At 41.8% G+C, this 24,292-nt stretch overlaps 2 protein-coding genes across 2 annotated transcripts in view; one reads left to right on the top strand and one right to left on the bottom strand.

Moving 5' to 3' along the window:
* Window positions 1–24,292, bottom strand: part of LOC115125365 (oxidized low-density lipoprotein receptor 1-like) — a 70,322-nt gene that overhangs the window by 23,041 nt on the left and 22,989 nt on the right. The window lies entirely within an intron of this gene.
* LOC135561807 (CD209 antigen-like protein D) lies at window positions 20,356–21,472 on the top strand. The gene is made up of 4 exons (XM_065003685.1): window positions 20,356–20,510; window positions 20,647–20,771; window positions 20,862–20,962; window positions 21,168–21,472. Exons 1-4 carry the CDS (start codon window positions 20,444–20,446, stop codon window positions 21,313–21,315), a joined length of 441 nt encoding a protein of 146 aa, XP_064859757.1. The 5' UTR covers window positions 20,356–20,443; the 3' UTR covers window positions 21,316–21,472.

The following is a 24,292-nucleotide window of genomic DNA, read 5'->3' as shown; positions in this document are numbered from 1 at the left end:
AAGGGGTAAAAAGGGGAAACACTGTGTGTCAAGGGGGTAAAAAGGGAAACAAAAGGGGGGAAACACTGTGTGTTCACAAGGGATAAAAAGGGGTAACACTGTGTGTCACAAGGGATAAAAAAGGGGTAACACTGTGTGTCACAAGGGATAAAAAAGGGGAAACACTGTGTGTCACAAGGGGTAAAAAAGGGGAAACACTGTGTGTCACAAGGGGTAAAAAAGGGGAAACACTGTGTGTCACTAGGGGTAAAAACCTGAATCATCCTGTGGGGGCTTCCACACAATTTTGGACCCCCTTGTGGCCCCCCTAAATGTGGATTATGAAATAATTTTTACATAACTCATTTTTGCTATCGTTATTTTTTTACATCTGTTATTAGACAGTGGCAACGCGGAACACTAATTTAACCCACAGATTTTCTAGAGGGACGGCTTTAGGCGGAACACAACAGTATCGTACCACATGCATCTGCAATTTTTTTTCTATTCAGAAGTAAGAAATTCCGCACTAAAATTATAGTTCAAGCACCTAAAGAAATATAGAGGTGAGTAAAATTGTTAATATGTTGTATTAGTATTAAATGCATCACAGAAGTGTAACGTTAGATTAGCTTATCTTAACCTGGCCGTTTGTTACTTTGTGGCAGTATGAAAAGGGATAAAATATATGATCAACTAACTCATGGTGCTGAGTGTTTTTACTTAAACCACACTCCGTAAACACATTGTAATGTAAAACGGTTAGATATAAAGGGTAGTTACCTAGCAAGTCAGTTATTTTAAGTTAATTAATTAATAAGCATCATGTCCTTCTTCCAAAGAAAAGACAAGGCAGACAGTGAGACAGAGCCAGATAGTTCAGGTGTGGAGAGTGCAAGAGAGAGCATAGAGCCTGCAGAGAGAGAGCAGGAAGACTTGTCCATTGGAGAGACTGAGAGTGAAGGCATAGTAGAGCAGGAAAGTGAGACAGATGGAGAGACTGAGGCTGAGGTAGAGGCTAAGAGTGAGACACCAACAGAGGTTCCTCGTGCGTCCACAAGCAGTGGACCGTCAGGTTTGTGATGTTGAATACATCTGTGGTTACTTGTAAAGCAGTGCAATTAGTCAGTTTATATGGTGTGAGTCGGTTTGAAATGAAATGAGTCGGTTTGTGATTGAAATTAATTCTTATTTAACATGCTATTGGGCTTGTGATATAGATATCAAATGGATTTCAAAAGTTGCCTGGTGGCAATGGTATATCTAAAATTACCCAGATACATTTAATTATATATATTTTTCTTTGGCAGATATCAGCAAATCCCGGGAGGAAACCACCGGTTCAGCCAATGATGAACATATACCCAAGAACTCTGATGGGAGACCGGAGGAGGAGCTTCAAGGCGGCCTGGTACCATATCCATCCCTGGCTTGAATATTCAAATAAATCAGACTCTGTGTTTTGTTACGCCTGCAGGCATTTTAGCCCTCCCAAAGTCTCAGAGACTGTATTTGATTCACAATTGGGTTTTAACAACTGGAAGAAGGCAACTTTACAAAGAGGGGGGATTTGCAATTCATGCAAGGTCTGAGCAGCACAAACAAGCAATGATTACATGGAGAGACTATCAGAAAGCTGTACAAAGTAATGCAACACTGGTAAATGCCCTAAACAAGGAACACAACAAACAGGTTCAAGAAAATCGGGACTATATTAAAACAATAGAAGTACTACTACTTACAGCCACACAAAACATTGCACAAAGAGGACACATAAAGGGAACTTCATGGCAATCCTAGAAACAATAGCTAAGCATGACACAACTGTGAAAAAAAGGTTGACTTCTATTCATAATGCAAAATATACAAGCAAAGGGATTCAGAATGAGGTTCTGAGTTGTTTGGCAGACATGGTTCGAACAAAAATGATAGAAGAAATGAAAGACAAGCGAAGGTCTTTAGCATAATGGCAGACAAAACAAAAGGTGTTAAAAAAAGGAGCAGATATCTCTAGTACTCAGGTACTATTTCAGAGGAGCTGTCCATGAGAGCTTTCTCCACTTTGAATGGGCTGATCGACTAGATGCAGCAGGGCTTACTGACAAAATCATACACGTATTAGAAAGTCATGGTCTTGAATACAAAACCAACCTAGTAGGCCAAGGATATGACGGTGCTTCCGTTATGAGTGGCAAGCATTCAGGCGTCCAGGCACGAATTAAAGAACAAGCAAAGCCTTTTACATCCACTGCAGTGCACACTGTCTAAACTTAGTTTTAGTGGATACAGTAAAAGCTGTCCCTGAGGTCGGACAGTTCTTCTCCTTACTAGAAAGACTTTACGTCTTCAGATCTGGGTCATATGTGCATCAAAAGTGGCTTAGCATACAAAAAGAGATGTACCCAGGTGCACCTAGAGAGCTTTAGAGACTAAGTGACACTCGCTGGTGTCATGATGTTTCCCTCTTTGGGTACAGCGAGCACCATCCCCCTCTCTCTGTCTCCTACAACCAGGCTGCTGTGGTCAGAGAGGTTGTAAATTCCTGGAGGAGATTATCTCCTCATGGCCACAGTATAGAGAGAGAATGAGTTTCATAGATAGAACAAAGGAATTTCTTCCACCTCACAGAACTTGAGGTCCGAACAATATTTATGTTCTGGAGAATGTATAAAAGATCTGTGAAGAATCCAGCTACGAACTGGTCCATTTGGTACAATTTTGTGAAACTCATGGGAGACAATACGGCCACATTACCATAATGCTGTTTATACAATAGCCTCAGATATGAGGCTTACATCTAATTGTTGTATAAGATGAATGAGTGAAGATGATATTGTTTGTGAAATTGTGTAATGTGATTTTGGACTGTTTAATGAAGGAAACCTCAATTCCCTTTGGAGTTTAACTAAATCAGAGGACCGCCCATGAGCACAGTTATGCTCTGGCGTCCTGGGACAGGCCCATTTCTGCTCTTCTGAATAAAACCCCCACCCGGGTTTTCTATCACCAGACCAAGCATACCTCAATTACGAGATGGCTAAAGATTGCAAATCAGCTTACCTCGATAACAATAGGGCCAAGGTTTGAGTAGAGACCATACACCTGAGTATAAGCTAAGGTTTGAGTCGATTGCTGAATCTTTTAACCATACCACGTGGATAAACTCTTAGACTATCGATTCCGACAGAGTAAGAACAAGTCTTTGATATTAATTACTAGTCTGCAGCTAGGAATTCGGTATCATTGAACGCAAAGACCGACAACCGCCGAAACATCTATTCTATAACGACATGAATGAATGTCACTCTGAACTATCCATGCTAACCACGACAGAGAAAGAGTGACAGAGAGAGTGCGGACAAACTCTCCAACAGAAACAAACTTTTCAACAGAGATCCCGACGACACACTGAGCGTAAATATATATTGATTGCAATTGTTCCCGTATGAGTGAGCGTTCATGTGCAAAGGATTAGCATTTCAATTGTTATAATTATCAACTGTGTGTTGTCTTATCTCAGTCGAGACCCCCACTTCCCCAAGCCGCGATGCCGGTTTATCCCACTAGGGAAACTCCGCTATCATTTCCTTGTAACTATCTACTGTTTGTTTGTGCATTTCTGTGAATTATTTAGTTAGTACATAAATGATTTTAAGACAATTGATGTATGGATGACTCATAGTGAAGACTGTGTTCATGCAGATAACCAACAATTTACGACGTTTGGAATGAGACTAACGTGAGGTAAAGAATACGTCATTAATCAGAAGACTAAGGGATCAGATATTAAAATATCTGAAAGTTATATTAGGAAAATTATAACTTTGTAATCTGAATCATTTCCTTGGTGCCCCGAGTTCCTAGTTAATTACAGTTACATGAATAATAAGTTTAATCACGTAATAATAATTAGAGTTATTTGATAAAGATTCATCTTCAGTTTAATGAAGCCAAAGACACGACATCGGGCATGTCGAAATATTGCTCTACATACTATTATGGATAGATTACCTGCCATTAAGCGAGTCCTGCAAGATATAGTCCAAGAACACAATGGTGACAGATCTGTTGAGGCACGAGGTCTGCTTGCACAGGTAGATTTACAATTCATTATGTGCCTTGTTACACTCCATAACGTGTTTGGAGAAGCAAAATCTCTATCAGATATGCTACAGACTTCATCACTTGACCTGTCAAAGGCTGTTGATTTAGTGCAAACGTTGAATGACTCCAGGCATGAGTCATTTTTTGATGACCTATGGAATGGAGTGTTGAACACAGCTGAGCAATGTGATACTGCAATACTCCCCCCTGCAAAACGACCAAAAAGCTAAGCTCTCAATTTAATGGAGTCTGTGTACTCAGTACAGTGGGTCAGAGGTCAGATTCCGAACAAGAAAAAGGCAGTTTTGGTACAACCCTGTTTTAGATCAGATGCTTAGTGAGCTTAACAGAAGGTTCCCTAACAAACACTGTGACATAATGAATGGCATCCAAACTGTAAACACTACAAGTGATGTGTTTCTCAAAGAGAAGTTCCTGTTTCCATTTGCTAGAATGTATGAATACAATATTGAGGACATGGGGCTTGAACTAAATCAGTTCAGAAGAATTATAGAAAGGAAAATACAGAGTGGCATGCAGAGACCCTCCAGTGTAGGAGAGCTGGCATTATTCATTGAGCCGTATAAAGAAGTCTTCTTTTCGTTTTTTAAACTGTGCAAGATAGCTGTTTCAATCCCTGTCAGTACTGCTTCTTGTGAACTGAGTTTTTCTGCACTAAAGCTGGTGAAGACGTATCTCAGGACCACAATGTCAGATGACAGATTAAGCAATTTAGGTGTATTATTTAGGTGTATTAAGTATTGAGTCAAGGAGGGCAAAGGCCTGGAGTCGAGGTGAATCTTTTTGCAAAAAAAACACAAAAACCGGAGAATGCAGTTGATGTGACCTGATACTGAATATGTATTGCAAATTAAATTATAATGGAAATGCAAATAAATTGTTGAATGATTATGGACATGGTCTTTTGCCTGCTAATGCCTGCAATGCAGTGAAGAAAACTAGATGACAACAATAACGTCTAATGTAACTGGCCCCTCTAACAGTAGAACTGGCCCCAGCTTGGCCCCCCCAATCTGAAATGGTATAGAATCGCCACTGCTCTAACTCTGTGGTCAGTGTTAGTCCACCAGTTGAGTATGGAGAACCTAGAGTATGGACAACACAGAGAATCAGTCTTACACCTTACACTGTGGTCAGTGTTATTAGAGCAGTGGTCAGTGGGGTGCTGTCCACCCATCTCTAGGTCCCCTCAGTAACAGAGTCAGTCAGACCAATCCAGACTCTCTTGTTGAGTTTGAAGATAATCTCCTGTTGTTGAGGAAGATAAATATATCCCTACAAAGCCATCTCTCTCTCTCTACAAAGCCATCTCTACAAAGCCTCTCTCTCTCTACAAAGCCATCTCTCTCTCTCTCTCTCTCTCTCTCTCTCTCTCTCTCTCTCTCTCTCTCTCTCTCTAATCACCAGGTCTGCTCCTCTCTCCAGACAGTCCTCTCTACTCTCATTCCAGGTTTTAGTCTCAGTAGACAGGAAGTACCAACTGGATTCAAACTTCTGCCAGCCTTCAGGAGAGGTTTTTCTATAAGATGATAACATGTATTTCCTTCAATGTATCACGCTGGACACTTGCAGACATACATACAATAAGGACTGGCCACCCCTCATAGCCTGGTTCCTCTCTAGGTTTCTTCCTAGGTGTTGGCCTTTCTAGGGAGTTTTTCCTAGCCACCGTGCATCTACACCTGCATTGCTTGCTGTTTGGGGTTTTAGACTGAGTTTCTGTACAGCACTTTGAGATATCAGCTGATGTACGAAGGGCTATATAAATACATTTGATTTGATTTGATTTTGATTTGATAAATACACGGGGCGCACAAAGATAACACAGGGGATGAAACCAGTCATCATCTGAACAATACAAGTGGCATGCAAGCCTAAACAACACAGCTCAGGTACTCACACGACCAACGGACATTGTAACAATAATCAACAGCCCAATGGAAATCAAATGGCACATTTAAACATTTACAATCAGTGGGAATGGCGACCAGGTGTAAGTAATGACACAGTTCCGGAGGGATACGTGACATAGGTTTAGGCTACTACGTGATACTCAAATTTTCCCTATACACATCATGTGGTTGTTACACCCTATGAATGAAGGTTTACAATGTAGGTTTTCACAGGTCCAGTGACAGACAGTGACACGTGGACAGACAGTGACAGATTCAATACCGCCTTGCACACTCTTGCCTCCATCCAACTTATGTAGGGTGTAATCATTAGTCCAACAGTTGGAAACAAGCGTTTCTATAGGACAAATCCAGGTATGTTTATCCCCATTTCATTCCATTTGCTTCAATTTAAGTAACGTTTTTCAACAAAATCGGCTAAATTAATACACCTTTGAACACGCGTAAGCACAGTTCACTTTCTTAACAGCCAGTTTGTAGTCCTTCTCGCATCTATGCGCCATTCTCCTCTCATCTTTTCTCTTTGTTTGTGAACTTCAATGCACAATACATCAGCTGTATGTGACCAGGTGAAAACATTCCAAGCCAAACCGTATTCTAATCGCTGCACACAGCCTACATCGTTGTCACCATATTAGCTATTGTAACGTCCTAGTCAAAATAGCTAATATAATGTGTTAGTAAAACTGCTACAATCATGCAGTAACATTACAGTCACTAAGCAGTTTAGCAGTTACACCTGCAGGCCCCTTTGGCAATGTATGAATACAACCAAAAGCTTAGCTTGACTTTAAAGAGTTCCAGTGTTGTGTTGGATAGTCGTAGCCAGCTAGCTAACATAGCAGCCTTCTGTTTGAGCAGGATGTTTTGAGTTGGCTAAACTAGCTAGCTTCATTTGATAGCTAAGTGAGTGAAACTGAAAAAGAAAATGACTCTCTCTCTTGCTTCTCCTTCATTTTTGAAGAAATGAATTTGTTAAAAACTGTTCAAGTACAGTCTTTCTCTCTCTTTGAGTCAACTACTCACCACATTTTATGCACTGCAGTGCTAGCTAGCTGTAGTTTATGCTTTCAGTACTAGATTCATTCTCTGATCCTTTGTTAAGTTGGACAACATGTCAGTTCATGCTACAAGAGCTCTGATAGGTTGGAGGACGTCCTCCGGAAGGTGTCATAATTTATGTGTAAGTTTATGGAAGGGGGTGAGAACCAAGAGCCTCCAAAAGGAGGTTAGCTGTCCTCCGGCTACACCATGGTGCTACCCAACATAGTGTTGCTGAGGCTACTGTTGACCTTCATTGCAAAACAATCTGTTTTAATCAATTATTTTGTGACGTGAACACATTTAGTATATATTTTGGTCTAAAAATGTTTGTTTTTTAAATCATGAAATTCAAAGAGGAGGATGGTTCTGCCCTTCCTCATCTGAGGAGCCTCCACTGATGCACAAACATCTTCCCCTTTAAAACTTCTGATTAAGATGCAGACATAGATTTCCACCATTTCATTTCACAACAACTGGTACAGGCAACTCTCTCTCTTTGGCTTCAGCTAGCCAACCCTAGCTGTGTCTAGCCCTTCTGCCTGCAACTTCCCTGCCTTCTCCCCACACATTTTATGCATCATGGTTTCTAACTTTTCTACATCTAGACGTCCATCAAATTCATACTTTTTCTCCATTTTGGGCCAAAATAAATGTTCCTTTTATCCTTAGACTCCACATATCCTTCATCTCCGGTTAATTCCGGAACCTCCTTTGAGGATTTACTCCCCATTATTGGTTAACCCTTCTCATTGTTACCCACTAAGAAAATCGGAATAATCACTCATGACTTTTAGATTATTATTAGGTCTCACCCATGAACTTGTTAATCAGCTCTATCTGTAACCCAGAGATTGTAAGGCTCTAGTTTCATGAGACAGACAGAAATCAAATTAAGTCGTTTCTGTTGAATTTCGACCGATCAATATATCTATCTCTCACACAAGTAATAAACCTTTCTCCTTTGAGGATTTACTCTGATGGTTGACTAAGTTAGAATGTTATTCTAGTCACTGGGATATGCTTAACACCCCGGCAGTCCTACAATCTAAGCTAGATGCCCTCAATCTCACTCAAATCATCAAGGAACCCACCAGGTACAGCCCTAACTCTGTAAACAAGGGCACCCTCACAGACGTCATCCTGACCAACTGGCCCTCTAAATACACCTCCGCTGTCTTCAACCAGGATCTCAGCGATCACTGCCTCATTGCCTGTATCCGCCACGGAGCCGCAGTCAAACGACCACCCCTCATCACTGTCAAACGCTCCCTAAAACACTTCTGTGAGCAGGCCTTTCTAATCGACCTGGCCCGGGTATTCTGGAAGGACATTGACCTCATCCCATCAGTTGAGGATGCCTGGTCATTCTTTAAAAGTAACTTCCTCAACATTTTAGATAAGCATGCTCCGTTCAAAAAATGCAGAACCAAGAACAGATACAGCCCTTGGTTCACTCCAGACCTGACTGCCCTCGACCAGCACAAAAACATCCTGTGGCGGACTGCAATAGCATCGAATAGTCCCCGTGATATGCAACTGTTCAGGGAAGTCAGGAACCAATACACGCAGTCAGTCAGGAAAGCTAAGGCCAGCTTCTTCAGGCAGAAGTTTGCATCCTGTCGCTCCAACTCCAAAAAGTTCTGGGACACTGTGAAGTCCAGGTTCTCCTTTACCCAAATCCAGATAGCAGATGTTCTGAAAGAGCTGCAAAACCTGGACCCGTACAAATCAGCTGGGCTTGACAATCTGGACCCTCTATTTCTGAAACTATCCGCCGCCATTGTCGCAACCCCTATTACCAGCCTGTTCAACCTCTCTTTCATATCGTCTGAGATCCCCAAGGATTGGAAAGCTGCCGCAGTCATCCCCCTCTTCAAAGGGGGAGACACCCTGGACCCAAACTGTTATAGACCTATATCCATCCTGCCCTGCCTATCTAAGGTCTTCGAAAGCCAAGTCAACAAACAGGTCACTGACCATCTCGAATCCCACCGTACCTTCTCCGCTGTGCAATCTGGTTTCTGAGCCGGTCACGGGTGCACCTCAGCCACACTCAAGGTACTAAACGATATCATAACCGCCATCGATAAAAGACAGTACTGTGCAGCCGTCTTCATCGACCTTGCCAAGGCTTTCGACTCTGTCAATCACCATATTCTTATCGGCAGACTCAGTAGCCTCGGTTTTTCGGATGACTGCCTTGACTGGTTCACCAATTACTTTGCAGACAGAGTTCAGTGTGTCAAATCGGAGGGCATGCTGTCCGGTCCTCTGGCAGTCTCTATGGGGGTGCCACAGGGTTCAATTCTCGGGCCGACTCTTTTCTCTGTATATATCAATGATGTTGCTCTTGCTGCGGGCGATTCCTTGATCCACCTCTACGCAGACGACACCATTCTATATACTTTCGGCCCGTCATTGGACACTGTGCTATCTAACCTCCAAACGAGCTTCAATGCCATACAGCACTCCTTCCGTGGCCTCCAACTGCTCTTAAACGCTAGTAAAACCAAATGCATGCTTTTCAACCGATCGCTGCCTGCACCCGCATGCCCGACTAGCATCACCACCCTGGATGGTTCCGACCTTGAATATGCGGACATCTATAAGTACCTAGGTGTCTGGCTAGACTGCAAACTCTCCTTCCAGACTCATATCAAACATCTCCAATCGAAAATCAAATCAAGAGTCGGCTTTCTATTCCGCAACAAAGCCTCCTTCACTCACGCCGCCAAGCTTACCCTAGTAAAACTGACTATCCTACCGATCCTCGACTTCGGCGATGTCATCTACAAAATGGCTTCCAACACTCTACTCAGCAAACTGGATGCAGTCTATCACAGTGCCATCCGTTTTGTCACTAAAGCACCTTATACCACCCACCACTGCGACTTGTATGCTCTAGTCGGCTGGCCCTCGCTACATATTCGTCGCCAGACCCACTGGCTCCAGGTCATCTACAAGTCCATGCTAGGTAAAGCTCCGCCTTTTCTCAGTTCACTGGTCACGATGGCAACACCCATCCGTAGCACGTGCTCCAGCAGGTGTATCTCACTGATCATCCCTAAAGCCAACACCTCATTTGGCCGCCTTTCGTTCCAGTACTCTGCTGCCTGTGACTGGAACGAACTGCAAAAATCGCTGAAGTTGGAGACTTTTATCTCCCTCACCAACTTCAAACATCAGCTATCTGAGCAGCTAACCGATCGCTGCAGCTGTACATAGTCTATTGGTAAATAGCCCACCCATTTTCACCTACCTCATTCCCATACTGTTTTTATACTGTTTTTATTTATTTACTTTTCTGCTCTTTTGCACACCAATATCTCTACCTGTACATGACCATCTGATCATTTATCACTCCAGTGTTAATCTGCAAAATTGTAATTATTCGCCTACCTCCTCATGCCTTTTGCACACATTGTATATAGACTGCCCCTTTTTTTTCTACTGTGTTATTGACTTGTTAATTGTTTACTCCATGTGTAACTCTGTGTTGTCTGTTCACACTGCTATGCTTTATCTTGGCCAGGTCGCAGCTGCAAATGAGAACTTGTTCTCAACTAGCCTACCTGGTTAAATAAAGGTGAAATAAAAAAATAAAATAAAACTGTTCTTAACTCTACTTGGAAACAAATTTCCCTTGGATTTTATTATTAGACACGACTCTTGAACGAATGTTTATGATTGAATTATTCAATTAACCATTTAAATTATTCTACCCATAACCCAGAGTGTATTAATAAGACCCTAGTTTCATGAAATAGTCAGAATAACCATTCTTTCTCACGTATCTATTTTATATCCCTTCATAATAATCAACCAATTATACTTAGGTCACAATATTAACCTCTTTCAGCTAGGGGCACTATTTTTATGTTTGGAAAAATATCATTCCAAAGTAAACGGCCTATTTCCCACGCCCAGATGCTAGAATATGCATATAATTGACAGAGTAGGATAGAAAACACTCTAAAGTTTCCAAAACGGTCAAAATATTGTCTGTGAATATAACAGAGCTGATATTGCAGGCGAAGACCTGAGGAAAATCAAACCAGGAAGTGACCTCTATTTTGAAAGCTCCATGTTCCATAGCCTGCCTTCGCTCCATTTAAAGAGATATCAACCAGATTCCTGTTCCTATCACTTCCTCAAGGTGTCAACAGTCTTTCGACATAGTTTCAGGCTTTTATTTTGAAAAATGAACGAGAAAGATAACATCGCGTCAGGTGTCCGCATGAGTTTTGCTTGCGCAACAGAGCTTGGGCAGCCATTGTCTCTCCCTCTCCTACTGAAAAAGAGACAGTCGCAGTTGATATATTATCGATTATATATTTTAAAAACAACCTGAGGATTGATTATAAAAAACGTTTGACATGTTTCTGTGGACATTACGGATACTATTTGGAATTTTCGTCTGCGTTGTCGTGACCGCTCGAGCCTGTGGATTCCTGAACATAACGCGCCAAACAAATGGAGGTATTTTGGATATAAAAATAATCTTTATGGAACAAAATTAACATTTATTGTGTAACTGGGAGTCTCGTGAGTGAAAACATCCGAAGATCGAAGGTAAGCGATTCATTGGATTGCTTTTCTGATTTTCGTGACCAAGCTACTTTGATGCTAGGTGTTCATAATGTTTTGTCTAGTGATCCATAAACTTACAAACGCTTGGATTGCTTTCGCTGTAAAGTATATTTTCAAAATCTGACACAACAGGTGGATTAACAAAAAGCTAAACTGTGTTTTAATAGATTGCACTTGTGATTTCATATATTTTTTGAATGTGGCGCTCTGCACTCAGCGGTTGTTGATGAGAATTATCCTGGTAACGGGATGGTTTGCGCCAAGAAGTTAAGTTAGTTTAGTTGTGGTACTGGCCAGTTACCTTCAGGTCGTTACGGACCTGTTCCTACTTATCGATTTTAGTAATTACACTGTCTAGAGCAAAATCTAGAATCTAGAATCTTCTTCGGATTCTTTTAGGTTAAGATATACAGTGGGGAGAAGAAGTATTTGATACACTGCCAATTTTGCAGGTTTCCCTACTTACAAAGCATGTAGAGGTCTGTAATTTTTATCATAGGTACACTTCAACTGTGAGAGACGGAATCTAAAAAAAAATCCAAAAACTAACATTGTATGATTTTTAAGTAAATAATTAGCATTTTATTGCATGACATAAGTATTTGATACATCAGAAAAGCAGAAATTAATATTTGGTTCAGAAACCTTTGTTTGCAATTACAAAGATCATACATTTCCTGTAGTTCTTGACCAGGTTTGCACACACTGCAGAAGGGATTTTGGCCCACTCCTCCATACAGACCTTCTCCAGATCCTTCAGGTTTCGTGGCTGTCGCTGGGCAAAACAGACTTTCAGCTCCCTCCAAATATTTTCTGTTGGGTTCAGGTCTGGAGACTGGCTAGGCCACTCCAGGACCTTGAGATGCTTCTTACGGAGCCACTCCTTAGTTGCCCTGGCTGTGTGTTTCGGGTCGTTGTCATGCTGGAAGACCCAGCCACAACCCATCTTCAATGCCCTTACTGAGGGAAGGAGGTTGTAGGCCAAGATCTTGCGATACATGTTCCCATCCATTCTCCCTTCAATACGGTGCAGTTGTCCTGTCCCCTTTGCAGAAAAGCATCCCCAAAGAATGATGTTTCCACCTCCATGCTTCACGGTTAGGATGGTGTTCTTGGGGTTGTACTCATCCTTCTTCTTCCTCCAAACACAGTGAGTGGAGTTTGGACCAAAAAGCTCTATTTTTGTCTCATCAGACCACATGACCTTCTCCCACTCCTCCTCTGGATCATCCAGATGGTCATTGGCAAACTTCAGACGGGCCTGGACATGCACTGGCTTGAGCAGGGGGACCTTGCGTGCTCTGCAGGATTTTAATCTATGACGGCGTAGTGTGTTACTAATGGTTTTCATTGAGACTGTGGTCCCAGCTCTCTTCAGGTCATTGACCAGGTCCTGCCGTGTAGTTCTGGACTGATCCCTCACCTTCCTCATGATCAATGATGCCCCACGAGGTGAGATCTTGCATGGAGCCCCAGACCGAGGGTGATTGACCGCCATCTTGAACTTCTTCCATTTTCTAATAATTGCGCCTTCTTGTTGTTGCCTTCTCACCAATCTGCTTGCCTATTGTCCTGTAGCCCATCCCAGCATTGTGCAGGTCTACAATTTTATCCCTGATGTCCTTACACAGCTCTCTGGTCTTGGCTATTGTGGAGAGGTTGGAGTCTGTTTGATTGAGTGTGTTAACAGGTGTCTTTTATACAGGTAACGAGTTCAAACAGGTGCAGTTAATACAGGTAATGAGTGGAAAACAGAAGGGCTTCTTAAAGAAAAACTAACAGGTCTGTGAGAGCCGGAATTCTTACTGGTTGGTAGGTGATTTCTGGATTCTTGTTTTAGATGTCATCTCTCACAGTTGAAGTGTACATATGATAAAAATTACAGACCTCTACATGCTTTGTAAGTAGGAAAACCTGCAAAATTGGCAGTGTATCAAATACTTGTTCTCCCCACTGTATGTCCCAGTCTCTGCGTCTCTCTCTCTGTGTCTCTGCTCCATCTCCCCTCCCTCCAGATGACAGATCCCCCTTGTCCAACTGCCCGGCCGACTTCAGTGCCCCTTATCAGCAGAACTCTGCCAACCTCACCGACGGTGTCAACTGGACAGGCATCGTCTGTGTCACCCTATGCCAGGGAAACGGGACCCTCAACGGCGGTGGGCCGAGAACATGACCCGGGTGGCTTGCAGCGCCACCTGCTGATCAAAGAAGGTAGATGTAGTGGACAGGGCAGGCAACATGGGTGTGTGTCTTGGCTCAGTGAAATACTCTGTGGTGGTGGTGGTTGTGAGCTCTACATCCCAAGGCCCAGATTCCCAATATCATCTAAGTCCATCGTTATTACCATAGGATCCTAATGTTCTAAGATTAACTTAGCCTTAATATGCTTTTGGGAAACCAGGCCCAGGTCTCTGTCACCAACACTACAGCTGTACCTGTAGTTAGTACTACATCCACCCAGGTCTCTGTCACCAACACTACAGCTGTACCTGTAGTTCGTATTACATCCACCCAGGTCTCTGTCACCAACACTACAGCTGTACCTGTTTATTTTATTTTATTTTACCTTTATTTAACTAGGCAAGTCAGTTAAGAACAAATTCTTATTTTCAATGACGGCCTAGGAACAGTGGGTTAACTGCCTGTTCAGGGGCAGAACGACAGATTTGTACCTTGTCAGCTCGGGGGTTTGATCTTGCAACCTTCCGGTTACTAGTCCAACGCTCTAACCACTAGGCTACGCTGCCGCCCCCTAACCTGTGGTTAGTACTACGTCCAACAGAGGGACACCTTTGACTCTGTCCCTGTATCTAAGGGTCTGTGTGATGCTTTCTCTCCTCCTGTGGAATAGAGTAGAGCTGTAGAGTTGTATAATAGTTCATGTAGGTAGATGTCATGTGGAACATTGGAATCAGTGCAGAGAGAGTTGTGTCATTAGATGTAACCAGTATGTATATGTTATGATGTACTGAAAGACAGGGTGGAAATATGAACTTTTTATAATAAATCATGTGGAGGCTATTTATTCTTCTTTCATTTCCCTTAAAACTGAAACTATGGAGATATTGTCAGAACTTCTGCTTTTTCATTCTGAGTAATTCTTCACAGTCAGCATAGATAGAACAAAAATTGGTCATTGGTGGCCAGTCACAAAACAGGGGGAAGTTTCCCCTAGGTACAGATCTAGGATCAGGTTTCCCTCCCGCAATCTTAACCTTAACCATTTGTGGTGGAAATTTGAAACAGACCTAATATCAGCGTCTAGGGGCACCTTACCCCTAAAACACTAATCACAGAGTGAGAGCCATAATGTGGTCTCCATTTGAAGGCTATGAGTGCTCTAAACTCAGTTAGGATATATGTAGTGTATATGTCAATTAACAGGATCCCAATTTACTTCAGCAGATCCAAAATTGTGATCCTTTGAATTCACACATACATCATATAGCACAATATATAGTCATACAGTGTAGTTTATTATCAAACTAAGGTTGGTGTATGTCACGTGTTGGCCAGTCGATTTCACAATTTATCATCCACTGTGGTAGACTGATAAAGAGTTTCACTACCATAAATCACACAGACGCAGGACAGTGCAGGAAGAAGACATAGCTATAGATGTATATTAGAGTTCAGGTTAGAAGTAGAAGTTACTGTATTTGATCACAAGTGTGTTAAGATGTCAGAGGGAGTCTATGAAATCCCAGATGGATTTGAAGACGATGAGCCTGATACCATGAAGAACACAGACAGTGATGGCCAAATATATGCCAACGTAAGAGCCTTCAAGCCCAGTCCACGAGATGGAGTTGTTGCTTCAGGTAAGATTGCATGAACACACACACACACACACACACACACACACACACACACACACACACACACACACACACACACACACACACACACACACACACACACACAAACACAAACACAAACACAAACACAAACACACACACACACACACACACAAACACAAACACAAATACACATTTCACACTAAACAGGTGAGATTGCCAGTACCTAAACAACACAGAGATCCAGACAGTCAGACACTGTAATACAAATATCCTCCTCAAATATAGACATAGTCCTATGTTTTTACAGCTTTAAAGACATTCTCTAAAATGAGCATACCATTATCAACACATGTTTTCTCTCTCTCTCTCTTTCCATTACATTTTCAAATGCAAATAGTACGTGGCTTCTATAATACATCTACAGTTCTCATGGAATGACATCCATGAGTCAAAACATACATTTTTAGGAACATGATTGGAAACTCTCTCTCTCGTTGTTTTTCTGGTAGTCTAGTAATTACTATGCTGATGAAGTCCTTCAGTATGTCCTGTAACTCGCCACTGTGTATTTCCAACCTAGTCTCAAAACATTTTGTATTATTCTCTACGTAAATCAGAGACACTCCATTATAATATGAAATATTACCTTTCATATGGTATGTATCAATTTGTGGATGCCCATCAACCATGTTGTATGATATGTTACAAATTATAATGTGTATGATATGTTACAAATTTGCAAAAATATACAATATGTTACGTACGTCCTAACCATATGAATTCTACTAACATTAGCTAGCTGGTAGTAATTACTATGCTGATCATTGGATACAGTGATACGGAAGAGAGGAAATAGGAGGAGAGGAGATCAGAGGAGGGGAGAGATGAGATAGGAGTAGATGTGAGGAGGTGAGGAGCTAGGTGGAGAGGAGATATTAATTGAGATAGAGCCTTAGTGTCAGAGACAGAGGAGGAAGAAGAAAATTAATAGAACGAGGAAGAGAGAAAAAATAAGACAAATAATTGTTCTTTTTAGATGTAGAGGAGAGTATGTAGACATACTGTAATCTCTAAAATTATTCTTCATTAGTTTTATTAGAAAAATGTCATGTGATTTTCCCCCAAAAAGTGGGCCCAATTATTAACCTATTTTTGTATTTTTACAACCTCCTTATTTTAGTTGACCTTTATTTAACTAGGCAATTCAGTTTTAATAACAAATTCTTATTTTCAATGACGTTGTAACTGCCTTGTTCAGGGGCAGAATGACAGATTTTGTACCTTGTTGGCTCAGGGATTTGATCTTGCAACCAATGCTCTAACCACGAGGCCATGCTGCTACCCCACCTATGCTCATCACTTTAATAATAAGAATAACAAAGCACAGATTAATAAATGAAGGAACAATGTTCTTTAAAACGTCTTATGGCTGCAATCCCATTAACGGGATCAATATGACAACAGCCAGTGAAAGTGCAGGGCGCCAAATTCAAACAACAGACATCTCATAATTAAAATTCCTCAAGCATGCAAGTATTTCACACCATTTTAAAGATACACGTCTTGTTAATCCCACCACAGTGTCCGATTTCAAAAAGGCTTTACAACGAAAGCACCACAAACGATTATGTTAGGTCACCTCAAAAACACAGCCATTTTTCCAGCCAACGACAGGAGTCACAAAAAGCAGAAATAGAAATAAAATGATTCAGTAACCTTTGATGATCTTCATCAGATGACACTCATAGGATTTCATGTTAAACAATACTTATATGTTTTGTTCGATAAAGTTCATATTTATATCCATAAACCTCAGTTTACATTGGCGCCATATTCAGAAACGCCTCCAAAATATCCGGAGAAATTGCTGAGAGCCACATCAAATAACAGAAATACTCATCATAAACTTTGATGAAAGATACATGTTTTACATAGAATTAAAGATACACTTGTTCTTAATGCAACCGCTGTGTCAGATTTCAAAAAGCTTTACGGCAAAAGCACAATATTCAATAATCTGAGAACAGCATTCAGCCACAAAAGGAAGCCATACAGTTACCTGCCAAATTGTGCAGTCAACAAAACTCATAAATAGCGTTGTAAATCTTCACTTACCTACAAACCTTAGATTTGCCACTTTCTGGTTGGATTTTGTTCCTGGGTTTTTGCCTGCCATATGAGTTCTGTTATACTCACAGACGTCATTCAAACAGTTTTAGAAACTTCTGAGTGTTTTCTATCCATAACTAATAATACTATGCATATATTAGCAACTGGGACTGAGGAGCTGGCAGTTCACTCTGGGCACCTCTGGGCACCTTTTCATCCAAGCCACTCAATACTGCCCCTGCAGCAATAAGAAGTTTTAACAAGGTCTACCAGCTTCCTGATTAAATGTGATTAAATACTTTAAACAGTGTTACCTGGACCCACACAGATGGCAGAACATTACTTAGAGGAAACTGACTCACACAAAATCAATGCTAATAGAAGGTGAGAATGACTCACAACCTTCACTGTTCAAGGGACAACGTGTAGGTTACCAACGGCAACACAATTCACCTAGCACCAGTGGACCTGTCTGCTACATACCCACACACTCATCATGGTGTCTATCTGCTGTTGTGTCTCTTTCTGGAGGTTGTTGTCTTCTCAAACCACTGTACGTTCTCAGGTGTGAAGTCCTCCCTACACCTATAACACTGTACGTTCTCAGACACAGCAGACTGTTAAACTAAAGCAGCTGTTTAACAGGATACAGTATATCACAGAATATACTGTCCATTGTACTGTGTGTAGATACATAAAGTACCAAAGTATATTTTAAGGGGGCAATTAGAATTAGCCTTTATATGGAGGATATTTATGCTAATGTAGACAGGAAGAGCTGTGGACAGGATACTGTGAACTGGAGCACAGATAAACAACCTGAATCTAAGAACACTGGTAAATACACAGTAGTCATAGAGACACACACATGGAAGTTTAAACTAATGGTTCTTATCCTTCCACTTGCCGCATAAACAAGTGTGCCTATGTTAATGTGATGAGTTTGGCCGATGCCTCATGCCCCAAGGCTTCAAAAGTCAACTGAGTAAAATAAACTGTAACAAACAGATTATTACATATTCAAAAAACGGAATACAACGTGTCTTCCAAATATAGGTCTTACTTCACAAGGGAAAGCTTTGGAATTGGTATACTTATGGAAAAGGATACATGAAATGCTAAATCCTACATCTCATAAAGGAAGGTTGTTCCTTTAAGACTAGAGGTTAAATGTTCTGAAATGTTCGAGTCTCTGTATTTTAGGATGTTTACTAACTGCTGAAACATTTATTTTGATGTTCATAAAGTCCAATGCAAATCTCCAATGTGTATTTCCATCTGGTCTCATTGCATTTTTTATTATTATGTACATAAATCCGAGTCACTCCATTTAGTGTAATATCATAGGTTTCATATGATATGTATCAATTTGTGGATGTCCATGTGTCACGGCCGTCGAATGAAGAGAACCAAAGCACAGCGTGGTGATCGTACATATTCCTTTTATTTAGGATGACGACGAACAAAAAACAATAAACAATACAAAACAACCGTGAAGCTATGTGCCACAAACAAAGTTAACTTCCCACAAGGAAAGGAGGGAAAAGGGCTATTTAAGTATGGTTCCCAATCAGAGACAACGATAGACAGCTGTCCCTGATTGAGAACCATACCCGGCCAAAACATAGAAATAGAAAACAAAAACATAGAATGCCCACCCCTAATCACACCCTGACCAAACCAAATAGAGACAGTAAAAGGCTCTCTAAGGTCAGGATGTGACACCATGATCCATTTTGTATGTTACAAATGAATATTTCTATGATGTTACGATTGACATTTTGTATGACATGTTACGAATTACAATTTGTATATGTTACGAATGTTTTAAACATGTGAATTCTACTATTATTAGCCAGCTGGATACCGTTAGCAAGGCTAGGTGTCACGTTCTGACCTTTATTTCCTTTGTTTTGTCATTATTTGGTATGGTCAGGGCGTGAGTTGGGTGGGCAGTCTATGTTTGTTTTTCTATGTTTTGGGGTATTTCTATGTTTCGGCCTAGTATGGTTCTCAATCAGAGGCAGGTGTCATTAGTTGTCTCTGATTGAGAATCATACTTAGGTAGCCTGGATTTCACTGTGTGTTTGTGGGTGATTGTTCCTGTCTCTGTCTTTGCACCAGATAGGACTGTTTAGGTTTTCCATGTTTATTGTTTTGTAGTGTTCATGTGTACATTTACATATTAAAAGAACCATGGACACTTACCACGCCGCATATTGGTCCTCTGATCCTTTTCGCCTTCGGAAGAAGAGGAGGAAATCCCTGACACTAGGGGTTAACTGTAACTGGCCACTATATTTCCTGTTAATGTGAGAAGTTGTATCTTTAACAACCACAAGTCCCCCTCAACAGGAAGAGAGATGGGGTGAGAAAACATCACTTTAAAAGTGTGATTGTGTCTAATTGATGCTATGTACAGTACCTGTGTCCACAGAGCCTGATAGCTCAGGGAAGAGACCCTTCAGAGTTGCTGCAGTGTGTCTGGGGCTGCTGTGTGTTCTACTGGCTGGGATCATAGGCCTGTCTGTCTACTGTAAGTCTGAAGTTATAATTCCTACAATTCACAAGCATTCACCTACAATTCACCAGATGATCTATTTTATTGATACACTTTGTTGTTGTTATAACAGATGGTGGGGTCTCTAAGAGCTTCTTAGCCTATAAAACCAACTCATCTGCAGAGATAGAACAGCTACAGACCAGCAACAACAACCTGACTAAAGAGAGAGCCAGATACAGACCAGTTACAACACCCTGACTAAAGAGAGAGACCAGATACAGACCAGATACAACACCCTGACTAAAGAGAGAGACCAGCTACAGAATAGTTACAGCACCCTGACTAAAAAGAGAGACCGGCTACAGACCAGTTACAACACCATGACTAAAGAGAGAGACAAGCTACAGACTGAGAGAAATTTTCTTAGCGGGAGGCTTACCAATCTCAGTGAGTAAACCTACAGTAATAAATTATCATTAATACCACACAACTTATCATCAGTCTGTGTTCTTACACTAAGTGTCCAGTGTGATAAATTGAAGGAAATGCATATGTCATCAATATATTCAAACCTGTCCTGAAGGCTGGCAGAAGTTTGAATCCAGTTGGTACTTCCTGTCTACTGAGTCTAAAACCTGGAAGGAGAGCAGAGAGGACTGTCTGGAGAGAGGAGCAGACCTGGTGATGATAAACAGTGATAAGGAACAGGTGAGAGAGAGAGAGGGAGAGGGGATGGGTGTGCAAGGGGTAAATGTGATCAAACATGTACATCTGCTAATTTATCTTTCTCAACAACAGACATTTCTCTTCAACCTCAAGAAGAGAGTCTGGATTGGTCTGACTGACTCTGTTAAGGAGGGGACCTGGAAATGGGTGGACGGCACCACACTGACCACAAGGTGAGAGATGATAACTAATCTGTCAATAAGGCTCAATTCAACATGTTTCTATGCAGGTTACTGATATTGATGATAGCAGTCAATGCAGTTAACTATAAGATGTCTACATATTAGTATTATGATGTTGTAACTGTGATGTCTGACTGTTGTTAACCCTGTAGCTACTGGTATTAACCATGATATCTGACTGTTTTTAACCCTGTAGGTACTGGTATTCCAAACAGCCTGATAATGCAGGTCCTAATGGGGACGAGGACTGTGCTGAGATACACAAAGACCAGAGTCCTCTAAAGGCATGGAATGACATGTCATGTGACAGCAAACTCAACTGGATTTGTGAGAAAGCGGTTTAAAATCACCATGACAACATGCTGTAACACATACAGTAGCCTACAGTGCACAGAACTTCCTCCTCTGTCTCTGTCTCTCTCTCTTTGTCTCAAACTCAGGCACACAAATGTTGTATTTATTTGTATTAGTATATTAATAAAAGTCCTACTTGTTTCCTGACATTGTAGCTTCCTGTTTACCAGAGTCAACATGAAGATAGTACATCAGACTCTGCAATATGGGTCTCAAAAGAGGGGAGTTAAATTGTTATTTTCAGTGGTTCAACGAACTCCTCGACCAATCAGGTTCATTTAGAGAGAACAGAGCTGCGTCCGTTTCTGTTGTCATCTCCTCCTCACTGGTTAAGCCTTCCCATCCTCAATATCCACTTGGAGCAGTTTGTAGTGTCACATCTATTGTCTGGACATTATAATGACCCATGTTTGTAGTTCTGGACCTCCTGAACATGTTGATGTATATTTGGGAGTAAACAGAGGGTCCAAATCGGCAGAAAGGTGAAAGGAAGGAGGAGTTCTGGAAACTCCCTGAATCATCTTGGGGCTGTTACATATGATATTTAATATATGTTAACAGCTAGTCTTTGTTCTTCACTTCCCCTCTATGATCTATATCTTCCTGGTATGATAGTGTCCTGTCCATCATAACAAATAGCAAGTCAGGTTCCCTGGGCAGGAGGACTGTGTTGAGATGTACACTGGACAAGATGACCATGTAGAGACATGAAATTTAATTTAACAATGACCATTGTAACAATCTCTCTCATGCACACAAGTACACACACAAGTATGCAAACGTGTTATATTTGTTATATTAGCAGAGCCACAACTACCCGTGTCATTTTGTTGATACTTCCCTAGAGTTAACACCTACATCAGTCATACAGACAGAGACACACAGATGACAGAGATATCACTAGAAGCAGAGACTTAATGTAACATAATTCTATGTTTTATTTTGTTAACTAGGCCAGTCAATTAAGAACAAATTCTTATTTACAATGACCGCCTACCTCAGCAAGGGTCAGTGGGGACACCTCTAGCACTTACATGCAGTGCCCTAGACCACAGCACCACTCAGGAGCACATTCCTGAAGCAGAGACTTAATGTATAGTAGACCTCAATAGAAAAAAAGACTCAGACATTGTTAAAGTTGTCAAAGGCCAACTATCCTGAGCCAGATATGAACAAGAATGTCAACTTGGACAGAAGTGAGATGAAGGAGAGGATTGTTAATATATCTACGTCAGTGTAGACATCCTGAGAGACGGTGAGACCAGCACCAAGAGAGAAGAGACAGCAGACACTGCTCCTAATGATGGACCAGGAGACCAGCACCAAGAGAGATGAGACAGCAGACACTGCTCCTAATGATGGACCAGGAGACCAGCACCAAGAGAGAAGAGACAGCAGACACTGCTCCTAATGATGGACCAGGAGACCAGCACCAAGAGAGAAGAGACAGCAGACACTGCTCCTAATAATGGACCAGGAGACCAGCACCAAGAGAGAAGAGACAGCAGACACTGCTCCTAATAATGGACCAGGAGACCAGCACCAAGAGAGAAGAGACAGTAGACACTGCTCCTAATAATGGACCAGGAGACCAGCACCAAGAGAGAAGAGACAGCAGACACTGCTCCTAATAATGTACCAGGAGACCAGCACCAAGAGAGAAGAGACAGCAGACACTGCTCCTAATAATGGACCAGGAGACCAGCACCAAGAGAGAAGAGACAGCAGACACTGCTCCTAATAATGGACCAGGAGACCAGCACCAAGAGAGAAGAGACAGCAGACACTGCTCCTAATAATGGACCAGGAGACCAGCACCAAGAGAGAAGAGACAGCAGACACTGCTCCTAATAATGGACCAGGAGACCAGCACCAAGAGAGAAGAGACAGCAGACACTGCTCCTAATAATGGACCAGGAGACCAGCACCAAGAGAGAAGAGACAGCAGACACTGCTCCTAATAATGGACCAGGAGACCAGCACCAAGAGAGAAGAGACAGCAGACACTGCTCCTAATAATGGACCAGGAGACCAGCACCAGGAGAGAAGAGACAGCAGACACTGCTCCTAATAATGGACCAGGAGACCAGCACCAAGAGAGAAGAGACAGCAGACACTGCTCCTAATAATGGACCAGGAGACCAGCACCAAGAGAGAAGAGACAGCAGACACTGCTCCTAATGATGGACCAGGAGACCAGCACCAAGAGAGAAGAGACAGCAGACACTGCTCCTAATAATGGACCAGGAGACCAGCACCAAGAGAGAAGAGACAGCAGACACTGCTCCTAATAATGGACCAGGAGACCAGCACCAAGAGAGAAGAGACAGCAGACACTGCTCCTAATAATGGACCAGTAGACCAGCACCAAGAGAGAAGAGACAGCAGACACTGCTCCTAATAATGGACCAGGAGACCAGCACCAGGAGAGAAGAGACAGCAGACACTGCTCCTAATAATGGACCAGGAGACCAGCACCAAGAGAGAAGAGACAGCAGACACTGCTCCTAATAATGGACCAGGAGACCAGCACCAAGAGAGAAGAGACAGCAGACACTGCTCCTAATAATGGACCAGGAGACCAGCACCCTGGTAACACACACACATTCACATAACATACTAAAAAGGTAAGAGACTACTGCTCTATAATAACACTGACAACCTAAATGTAAGAGACTACTGCTCTATAACAACACTGACCACCCCAAGGTAAGAGACTACTGCTCTATAAAAACACTGACCACCCCAAGGTAAGAGACTACTGCTGTAATAACACTGACCACCCCAAGGTAAGAGACTACTGCTCTATAATAACACTGACCACCCCAAGGTAAGAGACTACTGCTCTATAATAACACTGACCACCCCAAGGTAAGAGACTACTGCTATATAATAACACTGACCACCCCAATGTAAGAGACTACTGCTCTATAATAACACTGACCACCCCAAGGTAAGAGACTACTG

Source organism: Oncorhynchus nerka, linkage group LG18 (genome assembly GCF_034236695.1).
Source record: "Oncorhynchus nerka isolate Pitt River linkage group LG18, Oner_Uvic_2.0, whole genome shotgun sequence".
NCBI classification, from domain to species: Eukaryota; Metazoa; Chordata; class Actinopteri; order Salmoniformes; family Salmonidae; genus Oncorhynchus; species Oncorhynchus nerka.
Note: the sequence above shows the minus strand (reverse complement) of the source record. Positions and strands in the feature narration are given on the sequence as shown.

What these genes read in the sequence shown, in the direction of transcription:
- LOC135561807 (XM_065003685.1), top strand. Translation starts at nt 20,444, where the DNA reads ATGACTAAAGAGAGAGACAAGCTACAGACTGAGAGAAATTTTCTTAGC. An exon ending in CGGGAGGCTTACCAATCTCA is followed by an intron (nt 20,511 to 20,646) that starts GTGAGTAAACCT and finishes CCTGTCCTGAAG; the next exon opens with GCTGGCAGAAGTTTGAATCC. An exon ending in TAAACAGTGATAAGGAACAG is followed by an intron (nt 20,772 to 20,861) that starts GTGAGAGAGAGA and finishes TCTCAACAACAG; the next exon opens with ACATTTCTCTTCAACCTCAA.